Raw genomic sequence first — 27,206 nt, 5'->3', positions numbered from 1 at the left:
CCCTGAACACAGTTTTACCATTTATTACATTAATTCTGATTAAAAATGAAGAGACACTCTTGTGTTGTTCTGTGAAGCAGATATTGATGGTCTCAGCAGAAGAATTCATCTCGAGGACGAGGGCTTGAATAAGAGATAACGTCCTCTGCGATAGTAGTGGTCTACAGTAGAGTCCAGCAGGGACACATAAGCAGCTTTAAAACCCTCCATAATCATTATTTCTCTAACTTATTTAGTTCCATTCTATCAGTTCTATCCCACAGCTTCCCTCCTCTTCTGGTCATTCATCTGAGCTTCTCATTCGTTTGTTCTTACCCTTCAATCCTCCAGTTTTCCTCCTTCTAACGTACCCTAACTACTGTATCAACCATAATGGATTAGTTGAACAGACTCCACAGTGTGGCTATCTATGACTCATGGACAGTAGATATGTCTCCTACCGTCCATAGCGTACTTCATGTCCTGAGCAAACAGTGTCCACATGACCTCCGCTGACACTTTTCCAACATTCAGTTCTTGAGGGAATCTGAGAGACAGAGAAGATCATTTTAGATAAACTGCAGCTGTTAGTTTGAGATGATTAAGGTCCTGTAAGTGAATTACTAACTGGTTGAGCACAGGTCCGTAGGAGTTCCCGTCTTCTTCAATGATGGAAACGATGAGCATGATGAGTTTGGGCCAGAAGTCCAAGTTCTTGATGCTCGGACCCTGTTCCTCCAACGGGAGTTCGTCTTTGATCTGGATGACAAAAATAACATCATTAATGTCTCCATTGGCTCAGAGGACTATTTAAGTAAGAAAAGCATCAAATATTTATTCAGTGCTACTTTAATGTACCCTATAATGTTCTCTAGATGTTTGGGACTCACCGTCTCCAGAGGGTGGTACTGTCTGCTGTACAGCTCGTAGCAGTTGTTGAAGATGTAGTCGTATGTAGAGTTCAGACAGGCTTTGACACAGTCCTTCACAACCTGGCTGGCTCTGGGTGGAGACGGGATCTCCTGGACCTTAAAACCAGACGAAGATCAAAACACGAGCAGTGACACGCCATCACCTCATTTAATAACAACCTCAACAGCAGTAAACTGATAACCATCATATCCATTAATGATTGAAGAGGATCATTAAGAATCCAGTGAATGTTGTTCTTTAGAAGCAACAGTCCTTGAATAGCTGGTAATCTGGTTTATTGTTTATTTGTGTATCATGTATCTGTATTCTATATAACTTCTAAATCTTGTATGGCTGCGACCTCAGCCAGGTTTCTCTAATCTCAATGGGACTTCCTGTTTAAATAAAGGTAAATAAATGAGATCAGGAACTACAGCATAGAAACAGAAGCAGTTCATTCTGTTAGATACCTTCATCCTGAAGAAGGTGATACTGGTTAGAAGGTCCACAGTGGATTTCAGATCTTGCAGACGATCCTTGTTGCTGGCAGGGAAGTGGTTCTACAGAGTTTATAAATGAGTTAAAAACAGTTAAAGATCTTAACCCATGTATAGAACATAAAGGTTCAGACAGCACTGAGATTTTAGATTTTCTACATATTATAAAATAGGTTCTACAGCTTAGACAACCATTCACCAATCAGACAATATTAGTAAAATAAAAAAAATGGAGGTCTGTAGACATTTATAAGCAAGACATTACAGGCATAATAATAATACATAGCCTATAATAACCCTATAACAATAAACCTTTTGTGAGAACCGTACCAGTCATTAAAGGCCGTGATATTTACGATAAGCTTACCCTATAAGTTGAAAGGTCAATGCGCAAGGAGTTGTGCAGCTGGTCTAAAAGCTTGACAAAGCGTTCTTTCTGCAAAGAAAAGACAGGAGAAATGAAGTGGGGCTGTTCATATGTTCATATCTCTGAACTAAGAAAGAACACAAAGACAGGAAAAGAGAAGTATCTCCATGTGTGTAGAGAAAAGTGGTAGAGAACAGGCGAGACTAAAATACAACATTTTAGTGCTCTAGTTTTCACAATACACACTCCAAAGTTTGAAGCGGCGAAGCGGTCGGAGGCAGACACGTTGTTGGAGGCGGTTGTTCGGGCGTAGAAGGCGTTGATGTTGGCCAGCAGGCTGCTCATCACTGCAGGAACTCCAGGACACATGTACTTAGAGGACAGACAGGCAAAATGTCTGGAAGGAGATCAGAAACAAAGCTTGGTTCAGAACCAACCTCCTCCTCTTCCTCAGTTAGGACCTGCTGACTGCCACCACAGCTTTTCATCATCAGCTACTAAAGAATCTGAGCTTCTGCCTGTGTCCTCTCAAGGATCTTGTGTTCACCTAATGATCCCTGATAGGAATGTCATTCCTCCTGCTATCAGCTACCTGGCCTGTTCAGACTGAAGGACGGCCCATTGTAATGAATGATGGCCCAGCTAACAGACATCTGTATGGATCAGGACATTTCATGGAGACCATTTATATCTGACTTTAATTTATCTGAAGGCCAACAGGGAATGATGACAGCCCTAAGAGGCAGAGAGACATGAGGAGGAACAGGGAGGGGATGAAGGTAGAGAGGTAGAGGATGAAGATCTACCAAACACTCTGACAGGAAGATAGATGGATGGAGCTCAGACTCACGTCATGGCCTGGTAGATCGACTCGATCCCGTAGCGCATGGCGAACTCATCCACTATTTCCTGTGGAACATCATCAAAGTAGACTTTCCATGAATCATCTCCCCGAGCCTCCGGGATCTTCACCACCCCCTGACCGAGAACATCTGTAGTGTGGTGGAACAGGTTCTGCAACGAACACAAATAAAGAATGACTGCAGCTGAAGTGTTTAGTTCAGGGAATGGAGAGATGAAAGTTTCTAAACCAGACTGATGCTCAGTATTATTTCACAGTATGGAGGGGTTTGGGCTTTTCTGATTATGGGATTGTTTGTTTTAAGCCTGATTCAGAATTTGATTTGGATGAGTCCTTCTGGGAAAAGGTGGGATTATGTAATAGGAAGGTTCTAATCCTGTCTATCAGTGACATCTGCAGACAATCTGTGCTTCACATTACAACAGCTGATAGAACTAATTCTAACAGTGTCATGAACCTTCTGTCTGCTGAAACCTGTGAACATATTCCGGCTATTAGTAATCAGATACCTCATGTAAACAGGTGTACTGAATGTGATATGGAGCCACTTTCTCCTCTCCTTTGATCTCCACGTTGATGTGAAGACGAATAGCCCCCGATACAGCCGATTTATCCGTCCTCTTCTCTGTAATAAAACACAAAAACAGTCACACAGACACACCGACATGCATCTGCAGCTTCTTGATTCATAACTCTGCTCCTCATGAAGCCCAGGTCTGTTAATTACACATTATTAGCATGGCAGCAAACTCTGAATAGAGATTCAGGGTTTGTACCCCCTGATGGCAGAGCAACGCTAATAGAAGTCCTCCAGCTGATACTGAGCCAGACAATGGCAGTGGGCTGTATAGATCTACATCTGATCACCAAAGACACTTGAGTTGGAGCTTCTCTGGAGGTGGAGAACTTGGTGCTTCAGCCCTGCTATTTGCCCTGACAGGGACATCATTAGGGGTAATTTGTACATGTCGGTACAGCAGTCGATTTCCGACTGGAGTGCTGCGACTTGATAATCACATATCAGGAAGAGGGGAAGAGTAAAGGAGGAAGGCAGGCTTTTAAGCAGACAGAGATACAGAAAATGAAATGTGTTTCAAATGGCAGATTACAATACTTATTAATTTACTCTCAGATTCTAATCAATAATGACTCCAAACTAAATGAATATTTTCAGATGAAGAAATATTAAATGGAGCATTTCTAATCTTGCAGTTTGAGGGAGACAACAGTAGATTTATCGGCAGATTCATATCCACTGACATGCTGCTTTGATGGAGGATTTATTACTGCTGTGGTGAAGTCAATATTAGCACTTTAATCAAGTACAGACCAGAGATGTGCTAAAGAAGTCAACGCCTCACACTTAGATACAACTTAGATGAGGAAATAAAAACCTTTAAAGGCAGAGATGAAACCAATATGAAGCGATATAACAACAGGAATTCAGAAATATGATCCAAAACATGATTTAGTTTGCCTGCAGGACCTGGAAGTGATTTATCCTGAGAGCTGCTAATGCTAAACGTATTCAGGCCTTGGAGCAGCTCCATGATGGCGTATAAAGAGCTGCTAAAGGCAAAAAACATTAGACTGATGAGATCCAATCCAACCACTGAGTAGAACTGTTAGCACCAACAGGAACATACAGATGTAGAATTCATGGAACAAACAAATGGCATCAGGTTGTTTTAGAGGAAGCATAAGATCACAAGCCTCAGGTAAAACAACCATGGGAAAATCACCTGTAGCTCCTAGACTAAATATCTTAATAAGGGAACAGATCTCCTGTTGACTGCCAGATATAAAACTGCAGTAATTAAACCAAAATCTGAGGATAACTGATGTTGGTTGTTATTGTTCTGTAACCTAGTTAAGTGTCTAGCATCAAAAAGCACAAAAATAAAACCATGTTCCATCGCTCTCCTCATGCGGTATAGTATGTATATACTTCCTGTAGTCTATTATGAAGACACCATACTGACCCAGATTATACCAGACATCCATTTCTCCGCTCAGCGTTCGAACTTCAATGATGCTCTGGCCGAGGAAATCATCCGACTCCCTCTTCAGACGCTGCTTCACCCTGGACTTGATGTCGTCATCTTCGTCCCAAACGCGAACTTTAATTCGATCTGAGGTATTGTGGCACTCACTAATGGAAGCAAGGCAAAGGAAAAAAGAAATGTGAACTAAATCATACAAGATACCAGGATGCTATGAGTAGTATGGAGTAGAACAGAAGAGTTGGTGAAGTCTGAATGAAAAAAGCTGTTCATTTTATAACCCAGATATTTTTCAGACTTACAAGTGGAACTTCTCCTCCCAGACTGGATTGAGGTTTCCATAAATGGTCTTGGTTCTCTTCTTGGTCCTGCCCACCTGGACAGTGACATACGGATCACTGGATCCTGTCTTGTCTTTGGCCTGAAGTCCTTGAGCACAAACAACTAACAGGGTGGCAGAGAAACAAAGACATTAGGAACAATCAAAAATCAAGAGTTGAACAGGTAGGACTGATGTTAAGGAGAGATATTGAGGTTGAACCTGTGATGGTGATCTTGGCCGACCATCCTGAAGTACCGTCCAACACGCTCTGTTTGGTGATCTTCATTTGCTGGGCATGAACGGTTTTACTGATGACGAACACTTCCCTGATGAGCTCAAAGATCTCCGGTTTATTCCTTTCCCTGATCTTCATCCTGTCCTTCATAGCCATGATGATATTCTGAGTTCTATCTTCAGCTCCATGCTTAGAGCTCTTCTCCGCAGCACCTAAATAAAAACGTGAACAGATTCAGTTCATAATGAACTGAAACAATGACATTGTCTCTTTGGTTGTAGCTGAATGAAAAGTTAAAGCTTGTCGATGTCAGAAGACATATTAAAACAACTATTCATGAACCGTTCCTTGAACACTTCCTTTAAACATTTTCTGGACGACACTCACGCTGTAGACAGTCAGCGTTCAGCAGTTCTTGGCACTTTTCATGGCACTTTACCCCACATTCGGAGCAACGCATGCCTTGGCGAGCAATTCCCCACAGCAGTCCCTCACACTCATAGCAGTACGTTGGCGTCGTGGCGGTCCACACCTCGAAGTTATGGGGTGTAGTGCAAGATATGGGGTAGATGAGAGCCTGCAGGGTCTTCTTGTACACGTGATTTTTCTGTAGAGGGAATAAATTTAGGTATTTATGCAGGGAATTCTTCATTCAGGAATAGGAAGATTGAAAAAAAGGCACAAATGTTATTATTCAAAAATCAAGAAGTTCTACTTACCAGCTCCTCATCCTTGATGGAGGATCGTGCCGCCATAGCAGATGCGATTCCTGCCTTCCTGGCTTGGACAAGGGACTGAACAAGTAAGAAATGAAGATATAGCCAGGTTTGTATTTTTCAAACATATACTGTAAGAACAACCCACAACCAAGCAAACTGCCTAAATATTAGTATAAGAGAAGGTTAATGTGGTTACAAGGAGGCAAGGTTGGATAAAGATGGTCGGTAGGGTTATCAGAGTCTGTCTTCCCTACAGGTGAATTCTTACCAAAGGATCAGAAAACTCAGATGAGTATTATTAGTTCTTGAAACTAAGGAAGAGAAGGTTACTAAAAGGACAAAGTTAGACCAACACTATAAGACTAATATGACTGTTAGTACCGTATTTTACTCATGTGCTTATCATTTTTATCATTCATCTGTTAACAGCTCAACAAATGAGGAAAAAATGCCAACTAAAAAGTGGGGGAAGGATTTGTTGATTATATATTTCAATGATATCAAGTAGGAAGAAAAGCTACCCATGCCCAAGAAGAAGCATGCAGATATTTTTATTTGTGCATAATCAGAGAGACCAACATGCTGTAGATGTACGTGTTTGAGGTAAATTCGGTCTTATTTGTCCTACTTGATATTCTGTACTTTAGTAGAAAAGGGAGTGGCAGCTGGGTTCTATGACTTACCATAGCCTGACCAAGGAGAGTGAATGCATTCAAGAAAGTTGTGGAGAATAGTTTTGGGTTTAAGAGAGGAGGGAGAGAGAAATTAGCAATCTGGTTTCATATCTGTCTCCATTTGTTGATAACAATCTAATCCCAAGTTTTATCAGTTTAAAAATAAAATAGTAACTGAGGCTTATGTTTTGGTTTATCAAATAGAAAGACATGTACTCAATGAGAAATAACAGAACAAACAGGACGTGACATACACCTTATGTGTGTTTTTAATACTGACCACATCGCTAACCAATGGGATGGGCTTCTTTTTACGTAGGTCGGGCATGCTGTCAATCCCATACAGTCCAGATGCAGATGTGCCGCTACGCATCAACAAGAGGGTAGAAGTCAATTTAAAGGTTTGATAAGCAATCATATAGCAGTGAATTTCTACTGGAAATACAAAATGGTCACACAAGTGTAGCCTCTCTCCAACTGTAGAGCTTCATTTACTTAAAAAAACCCACCAATACAGCACTGAAATGGTGTTTAGCAAATATAAGAGTTAAATATTTATGACTTACCCTGGTTCAGCCCAGGCCTGTCGGGCACCAGGTTCCTCACCTTGAACCTTTAACATTTCAGATATGAGAAGTTAGGATGATTATTTACATATTTTAACGTATGAGAAGGGAAGAGTAACGGAAACACAGCTGGTTGAGTTTCACCTCTCTGATCACAGAACATAAAAAGTCAAATAATAATAATAAAACAACGAATGATGAAACCTTTGAAGGACACACCCAATAAAAGCTGGACAAGTCTATAGTTATGAATGCTATGTGAAATGAAATGCCAGACAAATGATACAGTGTGTAGATACGAACCCACGGAATATGTTTTTAATAAAGTTTCACTAGAAAACTGCAGATAACTTGGAAGAAGCAGATTCAAGGAAACCTTTGAAATAATTCTATAAAACCACCAAAGCTGTGACCAGTAGACCACACATGAACATGTTGTCTCACTTCCTACTCAGAGTTTTTCATCAGTGTCTCAGCATTGATCTGAGAGTAGAGATCCTCTGGTTCATTCAGTTCTGGAAGTTAGAAAAACTTCTGATGGAAACACGAAGCAGTTTCAGATCTAACCAGAACTATTAAATATACAGAATAACTGAAGCGATTGGACTAATGTCTTTGCCAGAGTTACAAAAAATACAATAAAGCATATTCTATCCTAAAGCTGAGTTTCAGTAAATGTTGCAGTAATCTGTATTATTGTGTGTTCTGCTTCGGACCATTCTGGAGGCAAAGACAATCAATCCCGTTAACGAGTGGAAAAATGATCACAATCATCCCACAACATACAAAATCAAATCAACAGAAAAAACAACAGCAGCTTAAACATGGAGCTAATATTATATAGAAATACATATATATATATACACACGTGGACAAAATTGTTGGTACCCCTCAGTTAAAGAAGGAAAAACCCACAATTCTCACTGAAATCACTTGAAACTTACAAAAGTAACAATAAATAAAAATTTATTGAAAATTAAATAATCAAAAACAGCCATTACTTTTGAATTGTTGATTAACATAATTATTTAAAAAAACAAACTAATGAAACAGGCCTGGACAAAAATGATGGTACCTCTATAAAAGATTGAAAACTATTTGACCAGAATGACATGATTAACTCAGGTGTGTCATTTAATTGACATCACAGGTGTTTCCAAACTCATAATCAGTCAGTCTGCCTATTTAAAGGGAGACAAGTAGTCACCCTGCTGTTTGGTGAAAAGGTGTGTACCACACTGAACATGGACAACAGAAAGCGAAGGAGAGAATTGTCCCAGGACATCCCAAAAAAATGATAGACAAACATCTTAAAGGTAAAGGCTATAAGAGCATCTCTAAACAGCTTGAAGTTCCTGTGACAACAGTGGCTCATATTATTCAGAAGTTCAAGACCCACGGGACAGTAGCCAACCTCCCTGGACGTGGCCGCAAGAGGAAAATTGATGACAAATTGAAGAGACGGATCGTTGGAATTGTATCCAAAGAGCCCAGAGCAACCTCCAAAGAAATTAAAGGTGAACTCCAAGGCCAAGGTACATCAGTGTCAGATCGCACCATTCGTCGTTGTTTGAGCCAAAGTGGACTTCATGGGAGACGACCAAGGAGGACACCACTGCTGAAAAAACTCATAAAAAGCAAGCCAGACTGGAATTTGCAAAAATGCATGTTGACAAGCCACAAAGCTTCTGGGAGAATGTCCTTTGGACAGATGAGACCAAACTGGAGCTTTTTGGTAAGGCACATCAACTCTATGTTCATAGACTCAAAAACCAAGCATACGAAGAAAAGAACACTGTCCCTACGGTGAAACATGGAGGAGGCTCAGTAATGTTTTGGGGCTGCTTTGCTGCATCTGGCACAGGGTGTCTTGAAAGTGTGCAAGGTACGATGAAATCTGAAGACTATCAAGGCATTCTGGAGAGAAATGTGCTGCCTAGTGTCAGAAAGCTTGGTCTCAGTCGCAAGTCATGGGTCTTCCAACAGGACAACGATCCAAAACACACAGCCAAAAACACCCAAGAATGGCTGAGAGAAAAGCGTTGGACTATTCTAAAGTGGCCTTCTATGAGCCCAGATCTGAATCCCATTGAACATATGTGGAAGGAGCTGAAACATGCCATTTGGAGAAGACACCCATCAAACCTGAGACAACTGGAGCTGTTTGCTCATGAGGAGTGGGCCAAAATACCTGTTGACAGCTGCAGAACGCTCATTGACAAATACAGAAATCATTTAATTGCAGTGATTGCCTCAAAAGGTTGTGCAACAAAATATTAAGTTATGGGTACCATCATTTTTGTCCAGCCCTATTTCATTAGTTTGTTTTTTTAAATAATTATGTTAATCAACAATTCAAAAGTGATGGCTGATTTTGATTATTTAATTTTCAATAAATTTTTATTTATTGTTACTTTTGTGAGTTTCAAGTGATTTCAGTGAGAATTGTGGGTTTTTCCTTCTTTAACTGAGGGGTACCAACAATTTTGTCCACGTGTGTGTATATATATATATATATATATATATATATATATATATATATATATATATATATATATATATATATATATATATATATATTATGTTAGTAACCTGATTATCTTCTCTCCCAAACTCTGCAGAGAAAAGAGATGACAGAAAAATTAGAAATCATGTGGAGAAGCTGGAACTGAGCAAAAAATAATCAGAGCAGGTTTGAAGAGACAAAAACAATTCTACTAATGCTATATGATATAAACTACACTAAATTACATCTTTACAGACTTAAAGAGTTGTTTTTGCTTTCATTACTGGGCTTGCAAGTGATTAAACCTCAAGAGAAGCTCCTTAAATACCTGGGATAAACTCGTCCTGAGACTGGGAGCCGTGGGTAGATCTGGACAGTCTGTGGCGGGTTAGCCTCTTCTCCTTCAGAATGCGCTGGAAGTTAGCTATACGTTCTCTGTGACTGGCATCAGTTGGCTTTGCTGGATTTACTTCATCAGGAATGTTGTTTCCCTAATTGGACTTAAGTGCCCCTCATCTGTGGAGAACACTGGACCTTCTGGAGCTTCGTTTTGCTGTGCAGGACAGTGATCTGGTGTTAAGTGAAGGATGGACAGCTCTCCATCTGTTGGATAGTCTTCTTTTCCCCGTGAAATCTCTGCAGAGTGATGGCCATCTGCAGTGCAAGGAGACAGATCGGTTTCATGGGGAGATTCCTGAAGAGATCCTGACAGATTCTCATTAATCTCACCACAATCCACACAGACAGAAGTCTCACTTTCCTCCTTTGTAGTAGCAGATTCGGTGTGATTTTCCGTCAGACTGACCTCTCCTTCTGTACAATCTGTACTGCTTTGTTCCTCCTTATGTTCACTGGACTGTCTGACTTGGGATTGAGATGCTTCAGTCCCACTATCATCTCCTTCAGGGTTGGATCCTTCCAACTTTTTCAAAGCTCCTTTCAAAGCTGACTTAAACGTGAGAACAGCCTTACTAAAAGTAGTCACATGAAAACCCACACTGGGGGTCTTGGGTGTGCTCTGATAATCTACATCAGAGGACAAAGATTCTCCTACATCCTCCCTGGAAACGCTGTGATCCGTCCACTCTCTGTCCAAACTCTCAGCAGACCCCAGGTCCAGAGTGTCCCCAGAAGATGGACAATCATCACACAGTGAATGAAGCTCCAGGAGACCATCATCACCATCGGTCAGCAGCACCGTGGAGCAGCTCAGGCTCCTGGAAGGACCACTGCCAAGCTCCTGTGGACAGACATCCATGGTGTGGTAACCAGAACTACGGGAAAACGGACAGTTTGCAGCACAGTCGCACTCCAGGTTCTCCTCCTCTGTCTGGAGCCTGAGAGGCCTCCAGTCCACCACACTGGAAGAACTGGAAGGAGAATTGTAATGTTGTCCAAACAACAACGAGAGGTGCTCAGAACTGTTGTGAGAAGAATGACCCGGGGTGCAGCTTTGTGTCTCCTCGGTGGCACACCTGTTCCAAACACCTTGGTAGTTCTCTAGCTCTTCTCCACTGTTTGCACAGGAGGAGATGTCCTCCTCACTCCATCCTCCTCCTCCACTTCCACTGTGCAGCATTTCAGCTGAAAGCCACCGTTCATAGTCAGTGTCAGCAGACAGAAAGCCAGCTTCTGGACAGTTGGAGCTCAGACAGGAGGACAGAGAGCTGGTGCTCTGGTAGTTGTGACCATCATGAAGCTCCAGATAGGACGGAACGGGTTTTGGATGGCTTCGTATGTGCATGTTTGAACTCTGCTCTGAGTTCTCTCGGTCTGTTTGATGGACTGATCTTAGAGTTCCTTGATTAACTGGCCATTGTTTGGCTGATCTGTGAGATAACACCCATCTTAGATTTTTTTCACACTCTTTGTGGTTAAACGGTGGACTGAGGTCCGTCTCATGAAGAGCTGTGATGGCGTTCTGTCGATCCAGGCTTCCTCTCCTGATGCGTGGTGATCGAGGAACAGGACTAGGATGAGGAGCTGCAGCTCCAGAGTACAGCTCTCCTATTTCACTGAGAACTGCATCCACACAACTAGACACCTCATCCACCGAGCCTCGGACAGATGTTAGATACTCCCTCAAGTCAGAAATCTCCTCCTGGATCTTGGTGATGCCTTTCAATTCTTTCAGGATGTGTTCTACCAGGTTACTAGAGCCATGCTCTGCTTCCTCATCTTCTATTTTCTTCTCCTCTTCATTATTTCTGATCCTTTCAATGATCCGGGACACAGCGCCCACCACAGCTCTACTACCATCATGGCACTCAGAGCTTCGGTTTTCCCCTGAAGGGTTGAAGTCTGGTTTGATGTTGACCGGTGACACGTCATGAAGAGGATCATCTTCTGGTCCCTGGAGGCACTTCTGCAGCGTTTTGCGTAGACATTTCCCAACATTGGGACTCTGTGAAGTCTTCTTTTGCAGATCTCGTCTGTGATTGGTGGGGATCATCCTGTCCACTGATGGTTCACTCCTCTGGGGAACATCCCTGAGATGATCAGCTGTTCCCACACATGGACGACCACTGCCTCTGAAACTCCTCCTTAGGATGGTCTAAGCATAGCCCAGCATCTTAAACTGCATATGAGTGAATACCTGCATCATGTCTGAGGGGAGAAAACTGGATTATGAGTCATTTTGTTGAAAAAGCAGAGAAGAACCACATAGTTAGTACTTCTGTTATGTATCTGCCATAAAATAACCACCAGAAGTACAGGAATGCTGACTTATCTTCCACACAAAAGTAAAACGGATGCTTTTTTAAAAAAAGAGTTATTAATGCAAACATAAGTTGAATTTTCAAATGTTTCAGATCCCAAGAAGAAAACACATCTGCTCACTTATCAGCGTATATTTCTCATTATAATTAAACTTCTGGAAGTGGAATAAACACTCAAAGAAATGTATTTTTGTGTAATTCTTCTTAACTTGTAAAATTATTAAAATGTATTTTTATGACCAACAGATCAGAATGAAAAGGAAAAAGGAATTCTAACTTCTGACACTGATTTCCAAGTAGTTCTGTTCCAACAGTAAAAAAAATGTGCATGTACTTCATGCATCAGTTCATCATTTAAAACCATTAAAAGACAGATTCCTCCCCAGAATGTCTCACATGTAACTCAACACTCTTCTGTCCTTTACAGTTCTATGAATCTCCTGTTTCTTTCTCCACCAGCTCACCAGTGACTGTAAAACTGATCTAAATACATACATACATGTTAGAAAACTCCATCCTGCAGGTTGGTAGGAGTGATTCCTCAGATTATTTATGGATGAAACCGTGTTTTTGAGACTGTCATCGCTATACTGCATCAGGTTAAAAACGCTCAACCCCTATTCATGTCTTCTAACTTATAAAATACACCAGAAGGATAGGAAAGAAAAACTTGATTTTCACTGGCAGTGACCTTTAAAAATGTGGAAATGTCTGCTTTAATCCATCCTACATGTGTGTTTGACGGACACCGGTGCTCTGTACGTACAGAAGCAGGACAGACAGAGCTGCTTTAACTTTAACAGCAGAATGAACACTATGCAGCGGCTCAGATCTCTGTAATTAGGGAGCGTTGGACAGACAGCACGGTAATTAGATGACAGATCAATTCTCTGTTCTGAGGCCATGTCATTCTTTCACACCAGCTGCAGGACTGTTAGCTCCGAGCTGCTGCCTTTACTGGACACACTACAACACAAGTCTGCATATACGCTCCTACCATCACAGGATGAGCTCAGTGACAACGTCTTTATCCAGTGAGCTTCACTTTAATGAGGAGGGTTTCTGTTGAAGACACAGCTTAGAATAAAATATTATAAACTGGACAAAAAGGACTTCTGAGAACCAGAAAACAGAAAATTATTTTTTTAATTTCTTGACAATTCCAAACTTTGATTTGACTTTTCTGTCTTTATCTCTAAATATCTGACCACAGATTTGTGGACGTTCCTGAAAACGTTCATGGAAATAAACTCACTGTTAGCTGAGGGAAAACAGATTAACAGCATCAGAATAAGAAAATCCTCACATTAAAGTACGATGTATGCAGATCTTCAGTGTTTTACTGGGATGTGTATTATAATTATTTTACGCATTTATTTCCAGAGATAATGTTCTAAGATTACAGACCTGAAGTGAGCTGAGCTTCAGTAACTATTCCAGAGGATATAATTACTACCTACATTAACCCACGCCTGAACTAGAGCTCTCCATAAGTACTGGAGCTCTGGTGGTGTGTGTCTGCCTGATAACGGGTTGGTGGGCAGAAAACTATATTCAGACCAATCAGGAGAGAGAGTTTCAATCACTACTAAAATAATCTGAATGGAACCAGAAGGAACCATCACATATAAATTATTACTCTGATTAAATAAACAATAATTAGGACATCTGGATTAAATATGTTTGATGTATTAGACAGATAATGTTAAATAAAGGCTTTTACTACACTTCTGAGGACTGTTTGCTAACAGCGGTCCTGATCTCCTAAATGTGCTCAGAGACAGTCAGAGGTTTAATCATTCACTGGTCAGGATGGAAAAAAAAAAAGGTTTTGGGTTCTGGTTTTGAAGGACAGTCGCAGTAAAAACCTGCAGCAATCCCCCTCTTTTCTTCTGTCCTGACATTTTACTTTGGAAGTTTTTAAGTTGACTTTTCATTAAAAAATGACATTTGCTGTTAAAATTTTCATCAACTGGAAATAACCTGAAAGTATTGAGACTTTTCTGTGTTTATCAGTCAAAGTAAATCCATGTTTTACTACAAGTTTCATGCAGTGAAACCTGTAATCACAGCCTTTACCGACAGAAATATAGTAAATATAAGCCTTACCTTATCGGAAAAAAACAACAACCTGTAGATATCATCTTGCAGGACGGATTAAATCCACATAGAGTATAGATCAGCAGCTCCCCGTCTTTTATCACGAGGTGCATTATTAAATTAAAGAATTCAAGCTTCCTCTGAGCCAATCAGAGCAGAAGATCTTCCTCTAACTGGTAAAAGCACTGAATGACTGATTTCTACCACCAGCAGGACACGAGTAAACCTCGATCTCACAGCAGTTCAGCCTCGGTTCAGCATCCTTCCCTCCTTCCCTCTGCTCTCTCTGTCCTCTGGCTTAAAGCTAATCTGAGGCTGAAACACTGCCAGCTTTCAGTCTCACTTGCTCTTTTTCTCTGTTTCCACATCTGTCTGCATATTCTGCTATTTTGCTTTGAGTTCTTAACATTAGTTGTCTGTAAAAGTGGTGAAATTCTGCTCCGCTAGTTTTCCTCGGTGATTTAAATGCATCTTGTGAATGGAAACACGAAGGAAAAAGGAATTTCTATTCAAGGCTGACAGCGGATAAATATCAAAGGCTCTAGATTTTCCTGTATGAAAATGCTGCCAAAGCTTTGGAGGGAATTTTCACATCTCATTCCCTTCTGTGCTTTGAACGTAAACAAGCAAGTGAAGACGTAAAGAACTAACTCAAGCTTTTATTATGCTGCTCACTGAGACACAACTTGACAGATTAACAACCCACTGTAATTCATTCAGGCTTTCCTGCATATACCCTTGAGTCCCCAGTGTTTTCCTGTAATAAATAGCACTTATACAGCTTTCATCTTCCATCTACACTCATGTCTTTGAACAGCCACTCACAGATCATGTTCATCTGGAGGCCAATCATTATAATGGAGTGATCTCCTTTACTGCTGAAGGCTTCATCAAGGGGATGAACCCCCGTTAGGGCTGAGAGATTCTGATGATCTCATTATTAATACGGTCTGATTGGACTTTAGATGCAAACACAAGATCTGTACACACAAGGTAGAAAATTATCATAACAAATGATCCAGAATGGAAAAGGAGATTATAACAATATGAGCTTCTGAAAACCAGTCAAACGTAATGTGATAACGACCATGCAACGCCGTCATTCAACACAGTGACATACAAACCTGCCACAAAGTAGTTTTTAGAAGAAAAAGGAGCTCCAAATGATACAGATCCTCACCTATAAAATACACGTTACACACAAATGTGAACTGGAATAAACAGTTCTGATGATCTTTATCTCTCATCCATTCATTCTGATAACAGGCAGAGACAACTTTAAAGTACAAGACAAAGAGACAAATGAGTCAAACACTGCAGACCTCATTAGCAGCAGAACATGAGAGGGACGAGTGGACCGACCAGTAATGCAAATTATGGGTCCCCGAAGCAATGAATGATGGACCGAAGTCAACAGAGGGACGGTATGCTTTAGCCTCATAATTACAGCTCCACACGAAGAGCCAGAATTAACCACTGAGGGTTGAGACAGAGAAGAAGACCAGACAGAGAATGACCATCTACAACGAACCACAAATTCAATATCACTTAAAGAACTAGGCAGAGTCATCTGACCTCGCTATTCCTGGAGCCAGTTTATGACCAGGTGTCTACAATTAAAACATCATTACGCCCTTAGCTAGGAAATGATTTACAGGGTGTCTTTGGTGAGCCACTAAACTCCTACAAGCACAGGGCACTGGTTCAGTAGTAAAACCTATAGGTGAAAAAACAATTCCTCTTGAGATTCACCAGGACATTTTAAACATTCAGAGAGGTCAAACTCAACCAGAACTGCAGGTAGATGGTAAAACAAGAAGATAAGTCAGGTATAAAGATGGCCTACCTCCCGGAGCTGAACTCTGACTTTATTGATGGCCTTCAACCAGCGAACTCTGGCTGGGTTAAAGGGCAGCGGCGGCCCGTCATAATGGAACCTGGGAGATGTGAGGTTCAGAATAAAGCAACAGAAACTGATGAAGACAAGCTCAGTTCAATCATAGCACGCACTAAATCTGGTTAAACTCTAAGGAAGGGGGTACCTTGGGGGTTTGGAAGATCCTCTCACTGCTGGAACGTCATTTTTTAAACCCTTTCCTGCTTCAGATGGCGGTCTATTCCTCTCCTGCTCGGTAACAGTCGAGTATCCGTTGGTGGGAAGGTGTCGACTGGAGCGAGGCTGGCCGGTGGTGGAGGGGTGGCAGCCGGTACTATGGTAGGAGTGGAAGGATTCCTCCAGCTCTGAGCCTCCGGTGCTCTCGTGGCCGATCTCACTAACCTGGGAGCTGGTTTGGCTCAGGTTTCCTGAAGACCCAAAGTGACTACTGTCCGCTGGACTACAGTGGTGAGAAAAGAACAAGGAGCAAATTAACAAACAGAAACGGCGGAGAAACTAAGTATTTTTGTAGTTCATATTTTTCCATTAATAAAAACAGAATAGTGGGGATTGGTACATAGAACTTCTTAAATTTAGAAATAGTTTAAGTACATTTTAATACTGCGGAAATAATCCAAACAACTAATACTGTTGGGTTGTAATGAATCCCATCCACCTGCTAAGAATTATTTGCATACGCTCAGTAGTAAAAATCTACTTTTACCAGCTACTTTTTAGGATTAATTGGTGTTCCGCCCTATAAAAGATACCCAACCTTGTCAGCAGGCTGCCGTAGGACCCAAAATAATGAAAATGTGGAAACAATACATGTGCATTATAAACTACATGTGGTGTTCTTCATAGAATTAGAAGTTTTAGATCAAAAGAAAGTTAGGCTCTATTTTATGGAGTGAGGTATAAAATAGTAAAAACAGTAGATTTTTACACACAGTTACAGACATCTGCATTTTTCAATGATCTCCTTTAAACTTCCTACAGGGCAGAAGGCAGGTTTTCCCTGCACAGAGACACAGGATTGGATAGGAACCATAAAATATGCAGAGCTGATCTGTGTTTTTACCTTTTATAAAACAGTAATTTTAAACCAGTTTAGAAGCAGAATACAGATCAGCTGTATTCACAACCCAGTCTCACATCAAATTGTGACATAGTCACGTTTGTCCACGATGCAAAACGTTACAATCTCACAATTTGGCCCTGAAAATTGTGAGATGCTCACGTTTTTTCCCCCAATTCTTTTGTATTGGTCTGACGAAGGGTCATGTGACTGCTTGCTGCAGGCTTCTCAAAATGAAAACATGGCGGCTATTCCTTTTATTTTCCGTGGAAAATGCATTATTTTAAGATAGTTTGGACAGAAAAAAACATTTTGAAGACATTTTTAGTGAGAAATATATATAATACTTTCACATTATCCATTCAGTTATTGGAAATGATCTGTGGTTTGGTTTGTTTTTACGCTGAATTTCACTTCACGGCATTAAATTGTGACAGTGTCACATTTTGTGCGTTATGTTGGTTGATTAGGACGCTGCCAAAAACGAAAACAAGCGGTGTGTTTATTTTTGTATTGTTGCATTGTGTAATTTTTTGAGTTGTTAAATCATTTATGTAACTCTTGGTGATTACTGCTAGTTACTGAGATGTCTTCCCCGGCCTTTCATCAGTTGACGCGCTTCGCTCCCTTGTTAACAAGTTGCATTTCAATGATCCACAAGTCTCTCGTTGTCAATGCAAACAACCGTATTTATTTCCATGAACGTGCTTTTACCGCAATCATTTGTTGAGCTCATCCATACACCAGTCAGCGCACAGCGATCTAAAAACTTTATTCCTGCCCACAACAAGATCCCCCTGTCTTTCTTTAGCCCGTGGAAGCGTCCATAGCAACCACCATAGCAACGGTGGGAAACGTAACAGTTCCACTCCAAGACGTGAAAGATTCATCGTAATAACAAACCAAAGATCATACACAAGAACTGAACGAATATTGTGAAATTAAAATGTATATATTTTTGGTGTCGCTGTAATGCCTGAGGCTTTGCTGCTGTCCGCTTTCTGACCGTGGTCGGCAAAATACAGGGGAGAACGACGTGCAGAACCTGCTGCACCTTTCTTCTTCGGTGGTGTCTGTGTAAAACAATGTCCAACATGCAAACAGCACACCTAGCGCCATGAAGCACAAAATGCAGGTGTAAATCAATGACATCTTACAATTACAATGTCCTGTCTTTTAACTAATAAAGACACATATATAAAGAACTTTACATCAGTTTGTTTGTTTTATTAAGATCCCCTATTAGCTTTTGCAAAGCAGCAGCTATTCTTCCTGGGGTCTTCATAATTTCATTTGTGACAACACCAAAAAGCAACATGTACACAAAATACATACAAATCAAATTACAAAATACATAAACAATGCATACAAAAATACACGTATACAATACAAATAACATACATATACAAAACCTTTACTAACCAAAAGCATACAACACATAATACTCCCACCTTGAATTATAAAAATAAAATGTTCTTCTTCAAAGATACCATGACCTAATAGTAATAATTAAAGAATAATCTACCTCAGAAACCAACCATAACATAAATCACATAAACAGTGACATTACAGTCACTACATTTAAGTTTAAGATTTAATTTAATGAATTATTGTATTTTACAAATTTCTATTCCCAAGCAACCCACTAAATTAATAACTAAAATGTTGTGCTACGTAATGCTCTTTTAGTTTTATTTTAAAGTTTTCAATATTCCCCGTTTTTGAGAAAATCCGGATGTTATCGCTCGCTCCCGACAAAAGCATCAGTTTTTTAAAATATTTTGGATTTCGATTAATTAGACAATGAACAAATTGACGTAATTTCCTGGTGGGTGTGTTTATGCAGCCTATTAAATACTTTTTTCCCCATGAAATAAAGTACAATCCATACATCATGGTCCGGTGTTCATTGTTTGTTTTGTTCACTGACATAGTGCAATAAAGTTTTGTTTTTAAACCATCCAGTACCGTAATGAATATTGAATGAATATGGCATCTCGTTTACATCTCTAATTAAGGAGCAAGAAATTTACTGACATTGATTTATGATTCAAGACAAGCAGAGGACACATTGTGTGCCCCTTTAATGTCCAAAAGGCCAATTAAGGTCAAAATCTCACAAATACTTTGACCAATTTGGACCAACCTGCACATGCTTGATATTGGGTCCTAAAGCAATACTGGTGTGCGTTTTCAGACCACCAGGACTTACAACGGCAAAATAGGAGCAAAGAAGACAATGGAACAGGGGCCTTTGTTAAAATGAATGAGAAACAGTGTGAGAACATCAATCAAAGTGCACCAAAGTGCATAAAGTCATAGAACAGGGTGTGCTGAATGCTCTGGGAGCAAGTCTGCAGTGAAAACACCTTTTATGGGGTCAAGGGTCACTAAATCTGAAGACTTCAAATGAAGGAGACATTTTGTGCAACATATTAAGTATCATAAAAGTCATTCCCAGTGGAATTCAAGTCTGATATTGTGTGGGCCTGTTCAGAGCAGTCACATGAAGCACTGTATCTGTTTACAAGGGTCTAGCCCAACGGGAACCTGCTTTTTTCAGCAGTGAGGCCTGCTAGTAGTGATGAAGCCTGAGGCCTTCAAACATGTAAAAAACATTCCTGCTCGGTCATTTTTGGGTCTAGTGACACCAAATCGGACACACTCCTACTAGACCACCCCCTGACCTTGCATATTTTTTTTCAGAGTTAGCTCAAAAGGGGCCCGAGCACGGCCCTGTTTCTTACTCTACGGTTAACCCTTTAATGTCCAAATGCTTCAAAACGGGCTAAAAAGGTCAAAGTCTCACACATTCCTTAACCAATTTGGACCAAACTGCACAGGTTCTAGATATAGAGGCTAATGTGAACGCTCATGCACGTTTCAGACCTCCAGGGGCCCTGAAGAAGGAATGAGGGCCAAAAAAAAACAAAGTGCATTTTTTCAGTTCTCTATACTTCTATCCATGGTTGTGCTGTTTTCATGGAGGCACACAACTTTATATTGCAGTAAAAACAATGAGCCCAGGGGGATTTAAAATACGACTGGAGCAACTAGAAACTACTTCAGGGAGTTAATGACACACCAGCATAGCAACACAACTACAGCAACAACAAATACCACAACATCTACAGAAAAAAATATCATTACTGCTCTCCTCATTATTACAAAATATACAGACTCTTTATATATGAGGAACCATAAACACGCTAAAGACACAATAAAGTAGCCAAAAAAAAGGTAATGAATAAATTTTCACACAAACAGACCTAAGTTTTGTGTGTGTGGGCAAAGTGTTCTTTTCAGAGTCAGTCAGCGCAGCACAGTGAGGTGCACCAAAGAAAATGAATGATAAAATGATGACTAAATGCTGAGATGTTATGATGAATAAAACAAAGATTTTTCAGTGATGGAATATTCTTTTCCACTTGTACAATGACTGCAAGGAAATTGTGCTGCAACCAAACAGCAAACTCTTTGAATGAACAATAAAGGCAACATGGAAATGCAGAAAATTACAGTTTGTCAAATGTCTGCTTGAAGCTGCTTCAAAAACGAGTTAATCTCTATGGATCCCTGCGTTAAAATGTCCAAGTTTACAGCAGTCTTTTTTGCTCCTATTTTGCTGTTGTAGGTCCTGGTGGTCTGAAACCGTACACCAGTATTTGTTTAGGACCCAATATCAAGCATGTGCAGGCTGGTCCAAATCGGTCAAAGAATCTGTGAGATTTTGACCTTAATTGGCCTTTTGGACATTAAAGGGACACACTTCAAAACTTCAACATGGTACCATCTGGCCCCCTGTTGACCTAGGAAGCTGATATTGTGTATACAGACTCACAGGGGGCCCTAGTACTTGTGGTTAAAATTTTGTCCCGTTCGGGTAAAAAATGAGGGTGAGGGTCTAATTCCACTGGCAGAAGGCTCTCAGGGTCAATGAGTCTAACAAGACCTGATTTTCCAACATGAACACTTGGTCAGATTTTTCTACTGGGACCCTGGGGCTGATCTTTTACTATGTTATACTCGGCGATATTTGGAGCTGAACTGTGGTGGTTTGGTGTCTCTGTGACCTTCCTGTGACCCCTGGCGCAGGGTCAAAATGTCACATTTTTGGACATTGAAGCCCCATAAATTAGTAATTTTTGCATCAAATGAGCTGAAACTTTTAGGGGTGATTTAGGTGACCTTGGTGAACAATTGATTTGAAGCACAAGTCTCTAGGTCGTTCCTGGAGCTACTTCCGGTTTGGGAGGGGCTAGGAAAACAGTTCCAGTGGATTTAGATTTTAGATGTTTCAGAGGTACCAGATCCCAGGTTTCAGCTCTCTGAGTGTAACAGAAGTGAAATGAGAGCAAAAGAGGGACAACTATTGAAAAACATGGTTTTTTTGCCCCTCATTCCTTCTTCAGGGCCCCTGGAGGTCTGAAACGTGCATGAGCATTCACATTAGCCTCTATATCTAGAACCTGTGCAGTTTGGTCCAAATTGATTAAGGAATGTGTGAGATTTTGACCTTTTTAGCCCGTTTTGAAGCATTTGGACATTAAAGGGTTAACCGTAGAGTCAGAAACAGGGACGTGCTCGGGCCCCTTTTGAGCTAACTCTCTGAAAAAAAATATGCAAGGTCAGGGGGTGGTCTAGTAGGAGTGTGTCCGATTTGGTGTCACTAGACCCAAAAATGACCGAGCAGGAATGATTTTTACATGTTTGAAGGCCTCAGGCTTCATCACTACTAGTAGGCCTCACTGCTGAAAAAAGCAGGTTCCCATGGGCCTAGACCCTTGAAAACAGATACAGTGCTTCATGTGACTGCTCTGAATAGTCCCACACAATATCAGACTTGAATTCCACTGGGAATGACTTTTATGATACTTGATATGTTGCACAAAATGTCTCCTTCATTTGAAGTCTTCAGATTTAGTGATCCTTGACCCCTTCAAAGGTGTTTTCACTGCAGACTTGCTCCCAGAGCATTCAGCACACCCTGTCCTATGACTTTATGCTCTTTGGTGCACTTTGATGTTCTCACACTGTTTCTCATTCATTTTAACAAAGGCCCCTGTTCCATTGTCTTCTTTGCTCCTATTTTGCCGTTGTAAGTCCTGGTGGTCTGAAAACGTACACCAGCATTGCTTTAGGACCCAATATCAAGCATGTGTAGGTTGGTCCAAATTGGTCAAAGAATCTGTGAGATTTTGACCTTAATTGGCCTTTTGGACATTAAAGGGGCACACAGTGTGTCCTCTGCTTGTCTTGAATCATAAATCAACGTCAGTAAATTTCTTGCTCCTTAATTAGAGATGTAAACGAGATGCCATATTCATTCAATATTCATTACGGTACTGGATGGTTTAAAAAACAAAACTTTATTGCACTATGTCAGTGAACAAAACAAACAATGAACACCGGACCATGATGTATGGATTGTACTTTATTTCATGGGGAAAAAAGTATTTAATAGACTGCATAAACACACCCACCAGGAAATTACGTCAATTTGTTCATTGTCTAATTAATCGAAATCCAAAATATTTTTAAAAAAAACTGATGCTTTTGTCGGGAGCGAGCGATAACATCCGGATTTTCTCAAAAATGTGGAATATTGAAAACTTTAAAATTAAACTAAAAGAGCATTATGTAGCACAACATTTTAGTTATTAGTTTAGTGGGTTGCTTGGGAATAGAAATTTGTAAAATACAATCATTCATTAAATTAAATCTTAAACTTAAATGTAGTGACTGTAATGTCACTGTTTATGTGATTTATGTTATGGTTGGTTTCTGAGGTAGATTATTCTTTAATTATTACTATTAGGTCATGATATCTTTGAAGAAGAACATTTTATTTTTATAATTCAAGGTGGGAGTATTATGTGTTGTATGCTTTTGGTTAGGACAGGTTTAGTATATGTATGTTATTTGTATTGTATACGTGTATTTTTGTATGTATTGTTTATGTATTTTGTAATTTGATTTGTATGTATTTTGTGTACATGTTGCTTTTTGGTGTTGTCACAAATGAAATTATGAAGACTCCAGGAAGAACAGCTGCTGCTTTGCAAAAGCTGATAGGGGATCTTAATAAAACAAACAAACAAACAAACAAACTGATGTAAAGTTCTTTATATATGTGTCTTTATTAGTTAAAAGACAGGACATTGTAATTGTAAGATGTCATTGATTTACACCTGCATTTTGTGCTTCATGGCGCTAGGTGTGCTGTTTGCATGTTGGACATTGTTTTACACAGACACCACCGAAGAAGAAAGGTGCAGCAGGTTCTGCACGTAGTTCTCCCCTGTATTTTGCCGACCACGGTCAGAAAGCGGACAGCAGCAAAGCCTCAGGCATTACAGCGACACCAAAAAAATATACATTTTAATTTCACAATATTCGTTCAGTTCTTGTGTATGATCTCTGGTTTGTTATTACGATGAATCTTTCACGTCTTGGAGTGGAACTGTTACGTTTCCCACCGTTGCTATGGTGGTTGCTATGGACGCTTCCACGGGCTAAAGAAAGACAGGGGGATCTTGTTGTGGGCAGGAATAAAGTTTTTAGATCGCTGTGCGCTGACTGGTGTATGGATGAGCTCAACAAATGATTGCGGTAAAAGCACGTTCATGGAAATAAATACGGTTGTTTGCATTGACAACGAGCGACTTGTGGATCATTGAAATGCAACTTGTTAACAAGGGAGCGAAGCGCGTCAACTGATGAAAGGCCGGGGAAGACATCTCAGTAACTAGCAGTAATCACCAAGAGTTACATAAATGATTTAACAACTCAAAAAATTACACAATGCAACAATACAAAAATAAACACACCGCTTGTTTTCGTTTTTAGCAGCGTCCTAATCAACCAACATAACGTACAAAATGTGACACTGTCACAATTTAATGCCGTGAAGTGAAATTCAGCGTAAAACAAACCAAACCACAGATCATTTCCAATAACTGAATGGATAATGTGAAAGTATTATATATATTTCTCGCTAAAAATGTCATCAAAATGTTTTTTTCTGTCCAAACTATCTTAAAATAATGCATTTTCCACGGAAAATAAAAGGAATAGCCGCCATGTTTTCATTTTGAGAAGCCTGCAGCAAGCAGTCACGTGACCCTTCGTCAGACCCATAGAAAAGAATTGCGGGAAAAAACGTGAGCATCTCACAATTTTCAGGCCAAAATTGTGAGATTGTAACGTTTTGCATTGTGGACAAACGTGACTATGTCACAATTTGATGTGAGACTGACACTGAAGTGTTCATTTGGAGGTTGAATATCAACGATTTAAAAAATGCAGATATACACGTAACTGGAAAATAACATTTACCACATAAAACAATACACAAATCAAATCAGAATTCCATGCTTAAACAAAATTTGCATTATCTATGATGTCGCAGACAGGGGGGCTAATATTTGGTCCTTTAAATCTGTCTAAGATGTAAATGAATTGATTAAAAACAGCAGTTGAGATGTTAATTTATTATCCCTGCTGATTTCTAACTGGAGAACTATAAAAACTATAATTAGAACATCATGTGATTAAGGTGAACGGTGATCTCTCTTTTAATGAAGGACTTGGAGCCATGGCCATGTTTAAACGTAAATTTTGTTTTGGAATTCTGTTTTGACATGACTAATGAAATGACTAATGACACAGAGTTTCTACACACAACATACAACACACAACCACACACAGACATGAACTAGTGAGAATGGACTGCAGGACTGGACAGGAAATGCATTTCTTCCAAACTGTCAACGCATCATAAATGGTTAGGGGAGAAGCCATTTATTGTGCTTTTACTAGCCTTTTTGCATTCAATAGATCCTTCTTGGACTGGTTGTCCAGCTGCACTCCAGAGGTAGGACCTGCAGAGGGGTGTGTTTCTACAAGCCTCTCCGTGTCCTTTGGGGTCAGGGATGCTGAAGGATCTACTTCAGGAGTGGAGATGCAAATCTGGGGGTTTGCTACATCATCTGTGGAACCTACCGCTTCAGTTTTTTGGGCATCAGATGTTGCAAGGTTTTGTACAGTATGTGTTTGATCACTTGTTGCCGGATCTGACCATTTCCCTTCTTGATGCTCAGCATTGTTTAGAACAGGGTCAGCTGGGGAAGCTTTGGTGTCAGGTAGGGCTGATTTGTCATTTTCTTTACTCTCAGGGTCTCCTTTAATGACCATGGGCTTCTCATGTATCACCTCTCCAAAACCTGACTTCTCCTTTTCGGTGTCAGCAGGAGGTTTTGGAGAAGCTCCTTCAGATGCTGTGGCAGAGCCAGATTTCCCTTGCTGGATATCTGGTGAAGCTGAGTCCACGGTTTTATTTGTCCCTGATGGAGGTACTTTCTGTGACAGTTTCTCATTCTTAATCTGTGACTGTGGAGTACCTGGTGCTGGTCTGGGTTGAGCTGGCACTGAATCAGATGGCTTAGGTGGTTGTCCCATACCCCCAAATAAAGACCCACCGATGCCCCCAAGCAGTGATGATCCAGCCTGTGATCCTGCAGCGGCTCCTCCAAACATTCCTCCAAGCAGAGAACCACCAGGCTGTGGTGTAGCTCCAGCTCCTCCAAACACCCCACCCAGTAAAGATCCAGCACCCTGAGGACCTGCAGGCTTGGGAGCAGATCCTCCTCCAAACATGCCCCCTAATATTGACCCTCCAGGTGTGGGGGCTGTGGTTTGAGGACCAGACTGAGGAGCAGGCCCTTTAAATAAACCTCCCAGTAAGGATCCTGCTGCCTGAGGAGATGTCTGTGCACTGGACCCTCCAAAAATACCACCTAGTAGTGAAGCTCCAGGCTGACCGGGAGCAGCTTGGGGTGCTGGTCCACCAAGTCCAAACAGTGAGTTCTTTTGCTGAGAACCTTCAGTGGGAGCAGGTGATGGTTTGAAAGGGAAGACACAAAGCCTGTAACTACATCTGCTGCTGCATCACTCGTAGATTATTTATCTCTGGAGGCTTCTGTTCTGGTTGGACTGCAGGACTCACAGACTGAGTGGATGGAGCTTCCTCCTCTACTTTAGGTGGTTCTGTTGTGGTAGTGGTGGCTGTTTCTTGGCTCAGCTGACCAATCAGCTCTGGTTTTGCAGGTTGTTGTGCTGATGCAGATATTTCTGATTCTTTAGACTGGATATTATCAGTTAAAGCAGCTGATTTGTCGGTATCCTGGTGACTAACCTCATCAGGAACACTGCTGTCAGTTTTGGACAAGCTTGCCTCAGGACACTGAACTGAACCGTCAGGTTGCTTTGGTGTTTCCACCACCTCGTTGCTTCTGGAAGCAGCATCATTTACTTCCACTTGAGCACCAGCTGGAGCAGATTTAGAGTCCTCAGTGGGTTTTGGTAGAACAGTTACACCCGATGTAGTGTCGGTAAGAGCTGGATGGTTGCTTTCTTGTCATCATTAGATGTTGATGTTGGTGTTGCAGCTGAAGCAGATCCTCCAAGCATTGAAAACAAACTTTTACCAGGAATTTCATTGGTAACTGAAGCTCCAGGTAAAATGCCACCGAGAAGAGATGAACCAGTCTGTGCAGTAGCGGTTTGAGAAGGTGATCCCCCCAAAATTCCCCCTAATATAGAGCTGTTATTTTGGTTTGTGGAGGTTTGGGGCGCAGTCCCACCAAATAATCCACTGAAGGACCCACTACTCTGAGGTGCTGTAGATGAGGCTGCTGATCCTCCGAAAAGTCCACCCAAAATAGACCCTGCAGTCTGAGATCCAGCTGCCTGGGGAGCAGCTCCACCAAAATAAGCCTCCGAGTAGCGA

General features: G+C 40.8%; 2 protein-coding genes across 10 annotated transcripts in view; both read right to left on the bottom strand.

Annotated features, from left to right (window-relative positions):
- LOC110961102 (protein unc-13 homolog B) overlaps window positions 1-27,206 on the bottom strand; it is a 119,019-nt gene that overhangs the window by 13,786 nt on the left and 78,027 nt on the right. For 2 of the 8 annotated variants that reach the window (XM_051938816.1, XM_022208579.2), the window contains exons 9-25: window positions 16,505-16,798; window positions 16,309-16,399; window positions 7,137-7,183; window positions 6,851-6,935; window positions 5,897-5,971; window positions 5,565-5,784; window positions 5,162-5,389; window positions 4,923-5,064; window positions 4,600-4,769; window positions 3,127-3,242; window positions 2,606-2,769; window positions 2,002-2,152; window positions 1,756-1,824; window positions 1,362-1,451; window positions 870-1,007; window positions 608-738; window positions 441-526 (exon numbers count right to left, since the gene is read on the bottom strand). The exons of 2 other annotated variants lie outside the window; for them this stretch is intronic. In XM_051938816.1, coding sequence (XP_051794776.1) covers window positions 441-526; window positions 608-738; window positions 870-1,007; window positions 1,362-1,451; window positions 1,756-1,824; window positions 2,002-2,152; window positions 2,606-2,769; window positions 3,127-3,242; window positions 4,600-4,769; window positions 4,923-5,064; window positions 5,162-5,389; window positions 5,565-5,784; window positions 5,897-5,971; window positions 6,851-6,935; window positions 7,137-7,183; window positions 16,309-16,399; window positions 16,505-16,798 — 2,297 coding nt within the window. Of the gene's footprint in view, window positions 1-440; window positions 527-607; window positions 739-869; window positions 1,008-1,361; window positions 1,452-1,755; window positions 1,825-2,001; window positions 2,153-2,605; window positions 2,770-3,126; window positions 3,243-4,599; window positions 4,770-4,922; window positions 5,065-5,161; window positions 5,390-5,564; window positions 5,785-5,896; window positions 5,972-6,850; window positions 6,936-7,136; window positions 7,184-9,728; window positions 9,752-16,308; window positions 16,400-16,504; window positions 16,799-27,206 lie in introns of all 8 variants that reach the window. 4 more of the 8 variants (XM_051938819.1, XM_051938814.1, XM_051938817.1 and 1 more) reach the window with 4 other exon arrangements.
- atp8b5b (ATPase phospholipid transporting 8B5b) overlaps window positions 1-27,206 on the bottom strand; it is a 70,773-nt gene that overhangs the window by 40,796 nt on the left and 2,771 nt on the right. The window lies entirely within an intron of this gene.

Source organism: Acanthochromis polyacanthus, chromosome 18 (genome assembly GCF_021347895.1).
Source record: "Acanthochromis polyacanthus isolate Apoly-LR-REF ecotype Palm Island chromosome 18, KAUST_Apoly_ChrSc, whole genome shotgun sequence".
NCBI lineage: Eukaryota > Metazoa > Chordata > Actinopteri > Pomacentridae > Acanthochromis > Acanthochromis polyacanthus.
The sequence above is the reverse complement of the archived record's forward strand: the minus strand, read 5'-3'. Positions and strand labels throughout refer to the sequence as shown.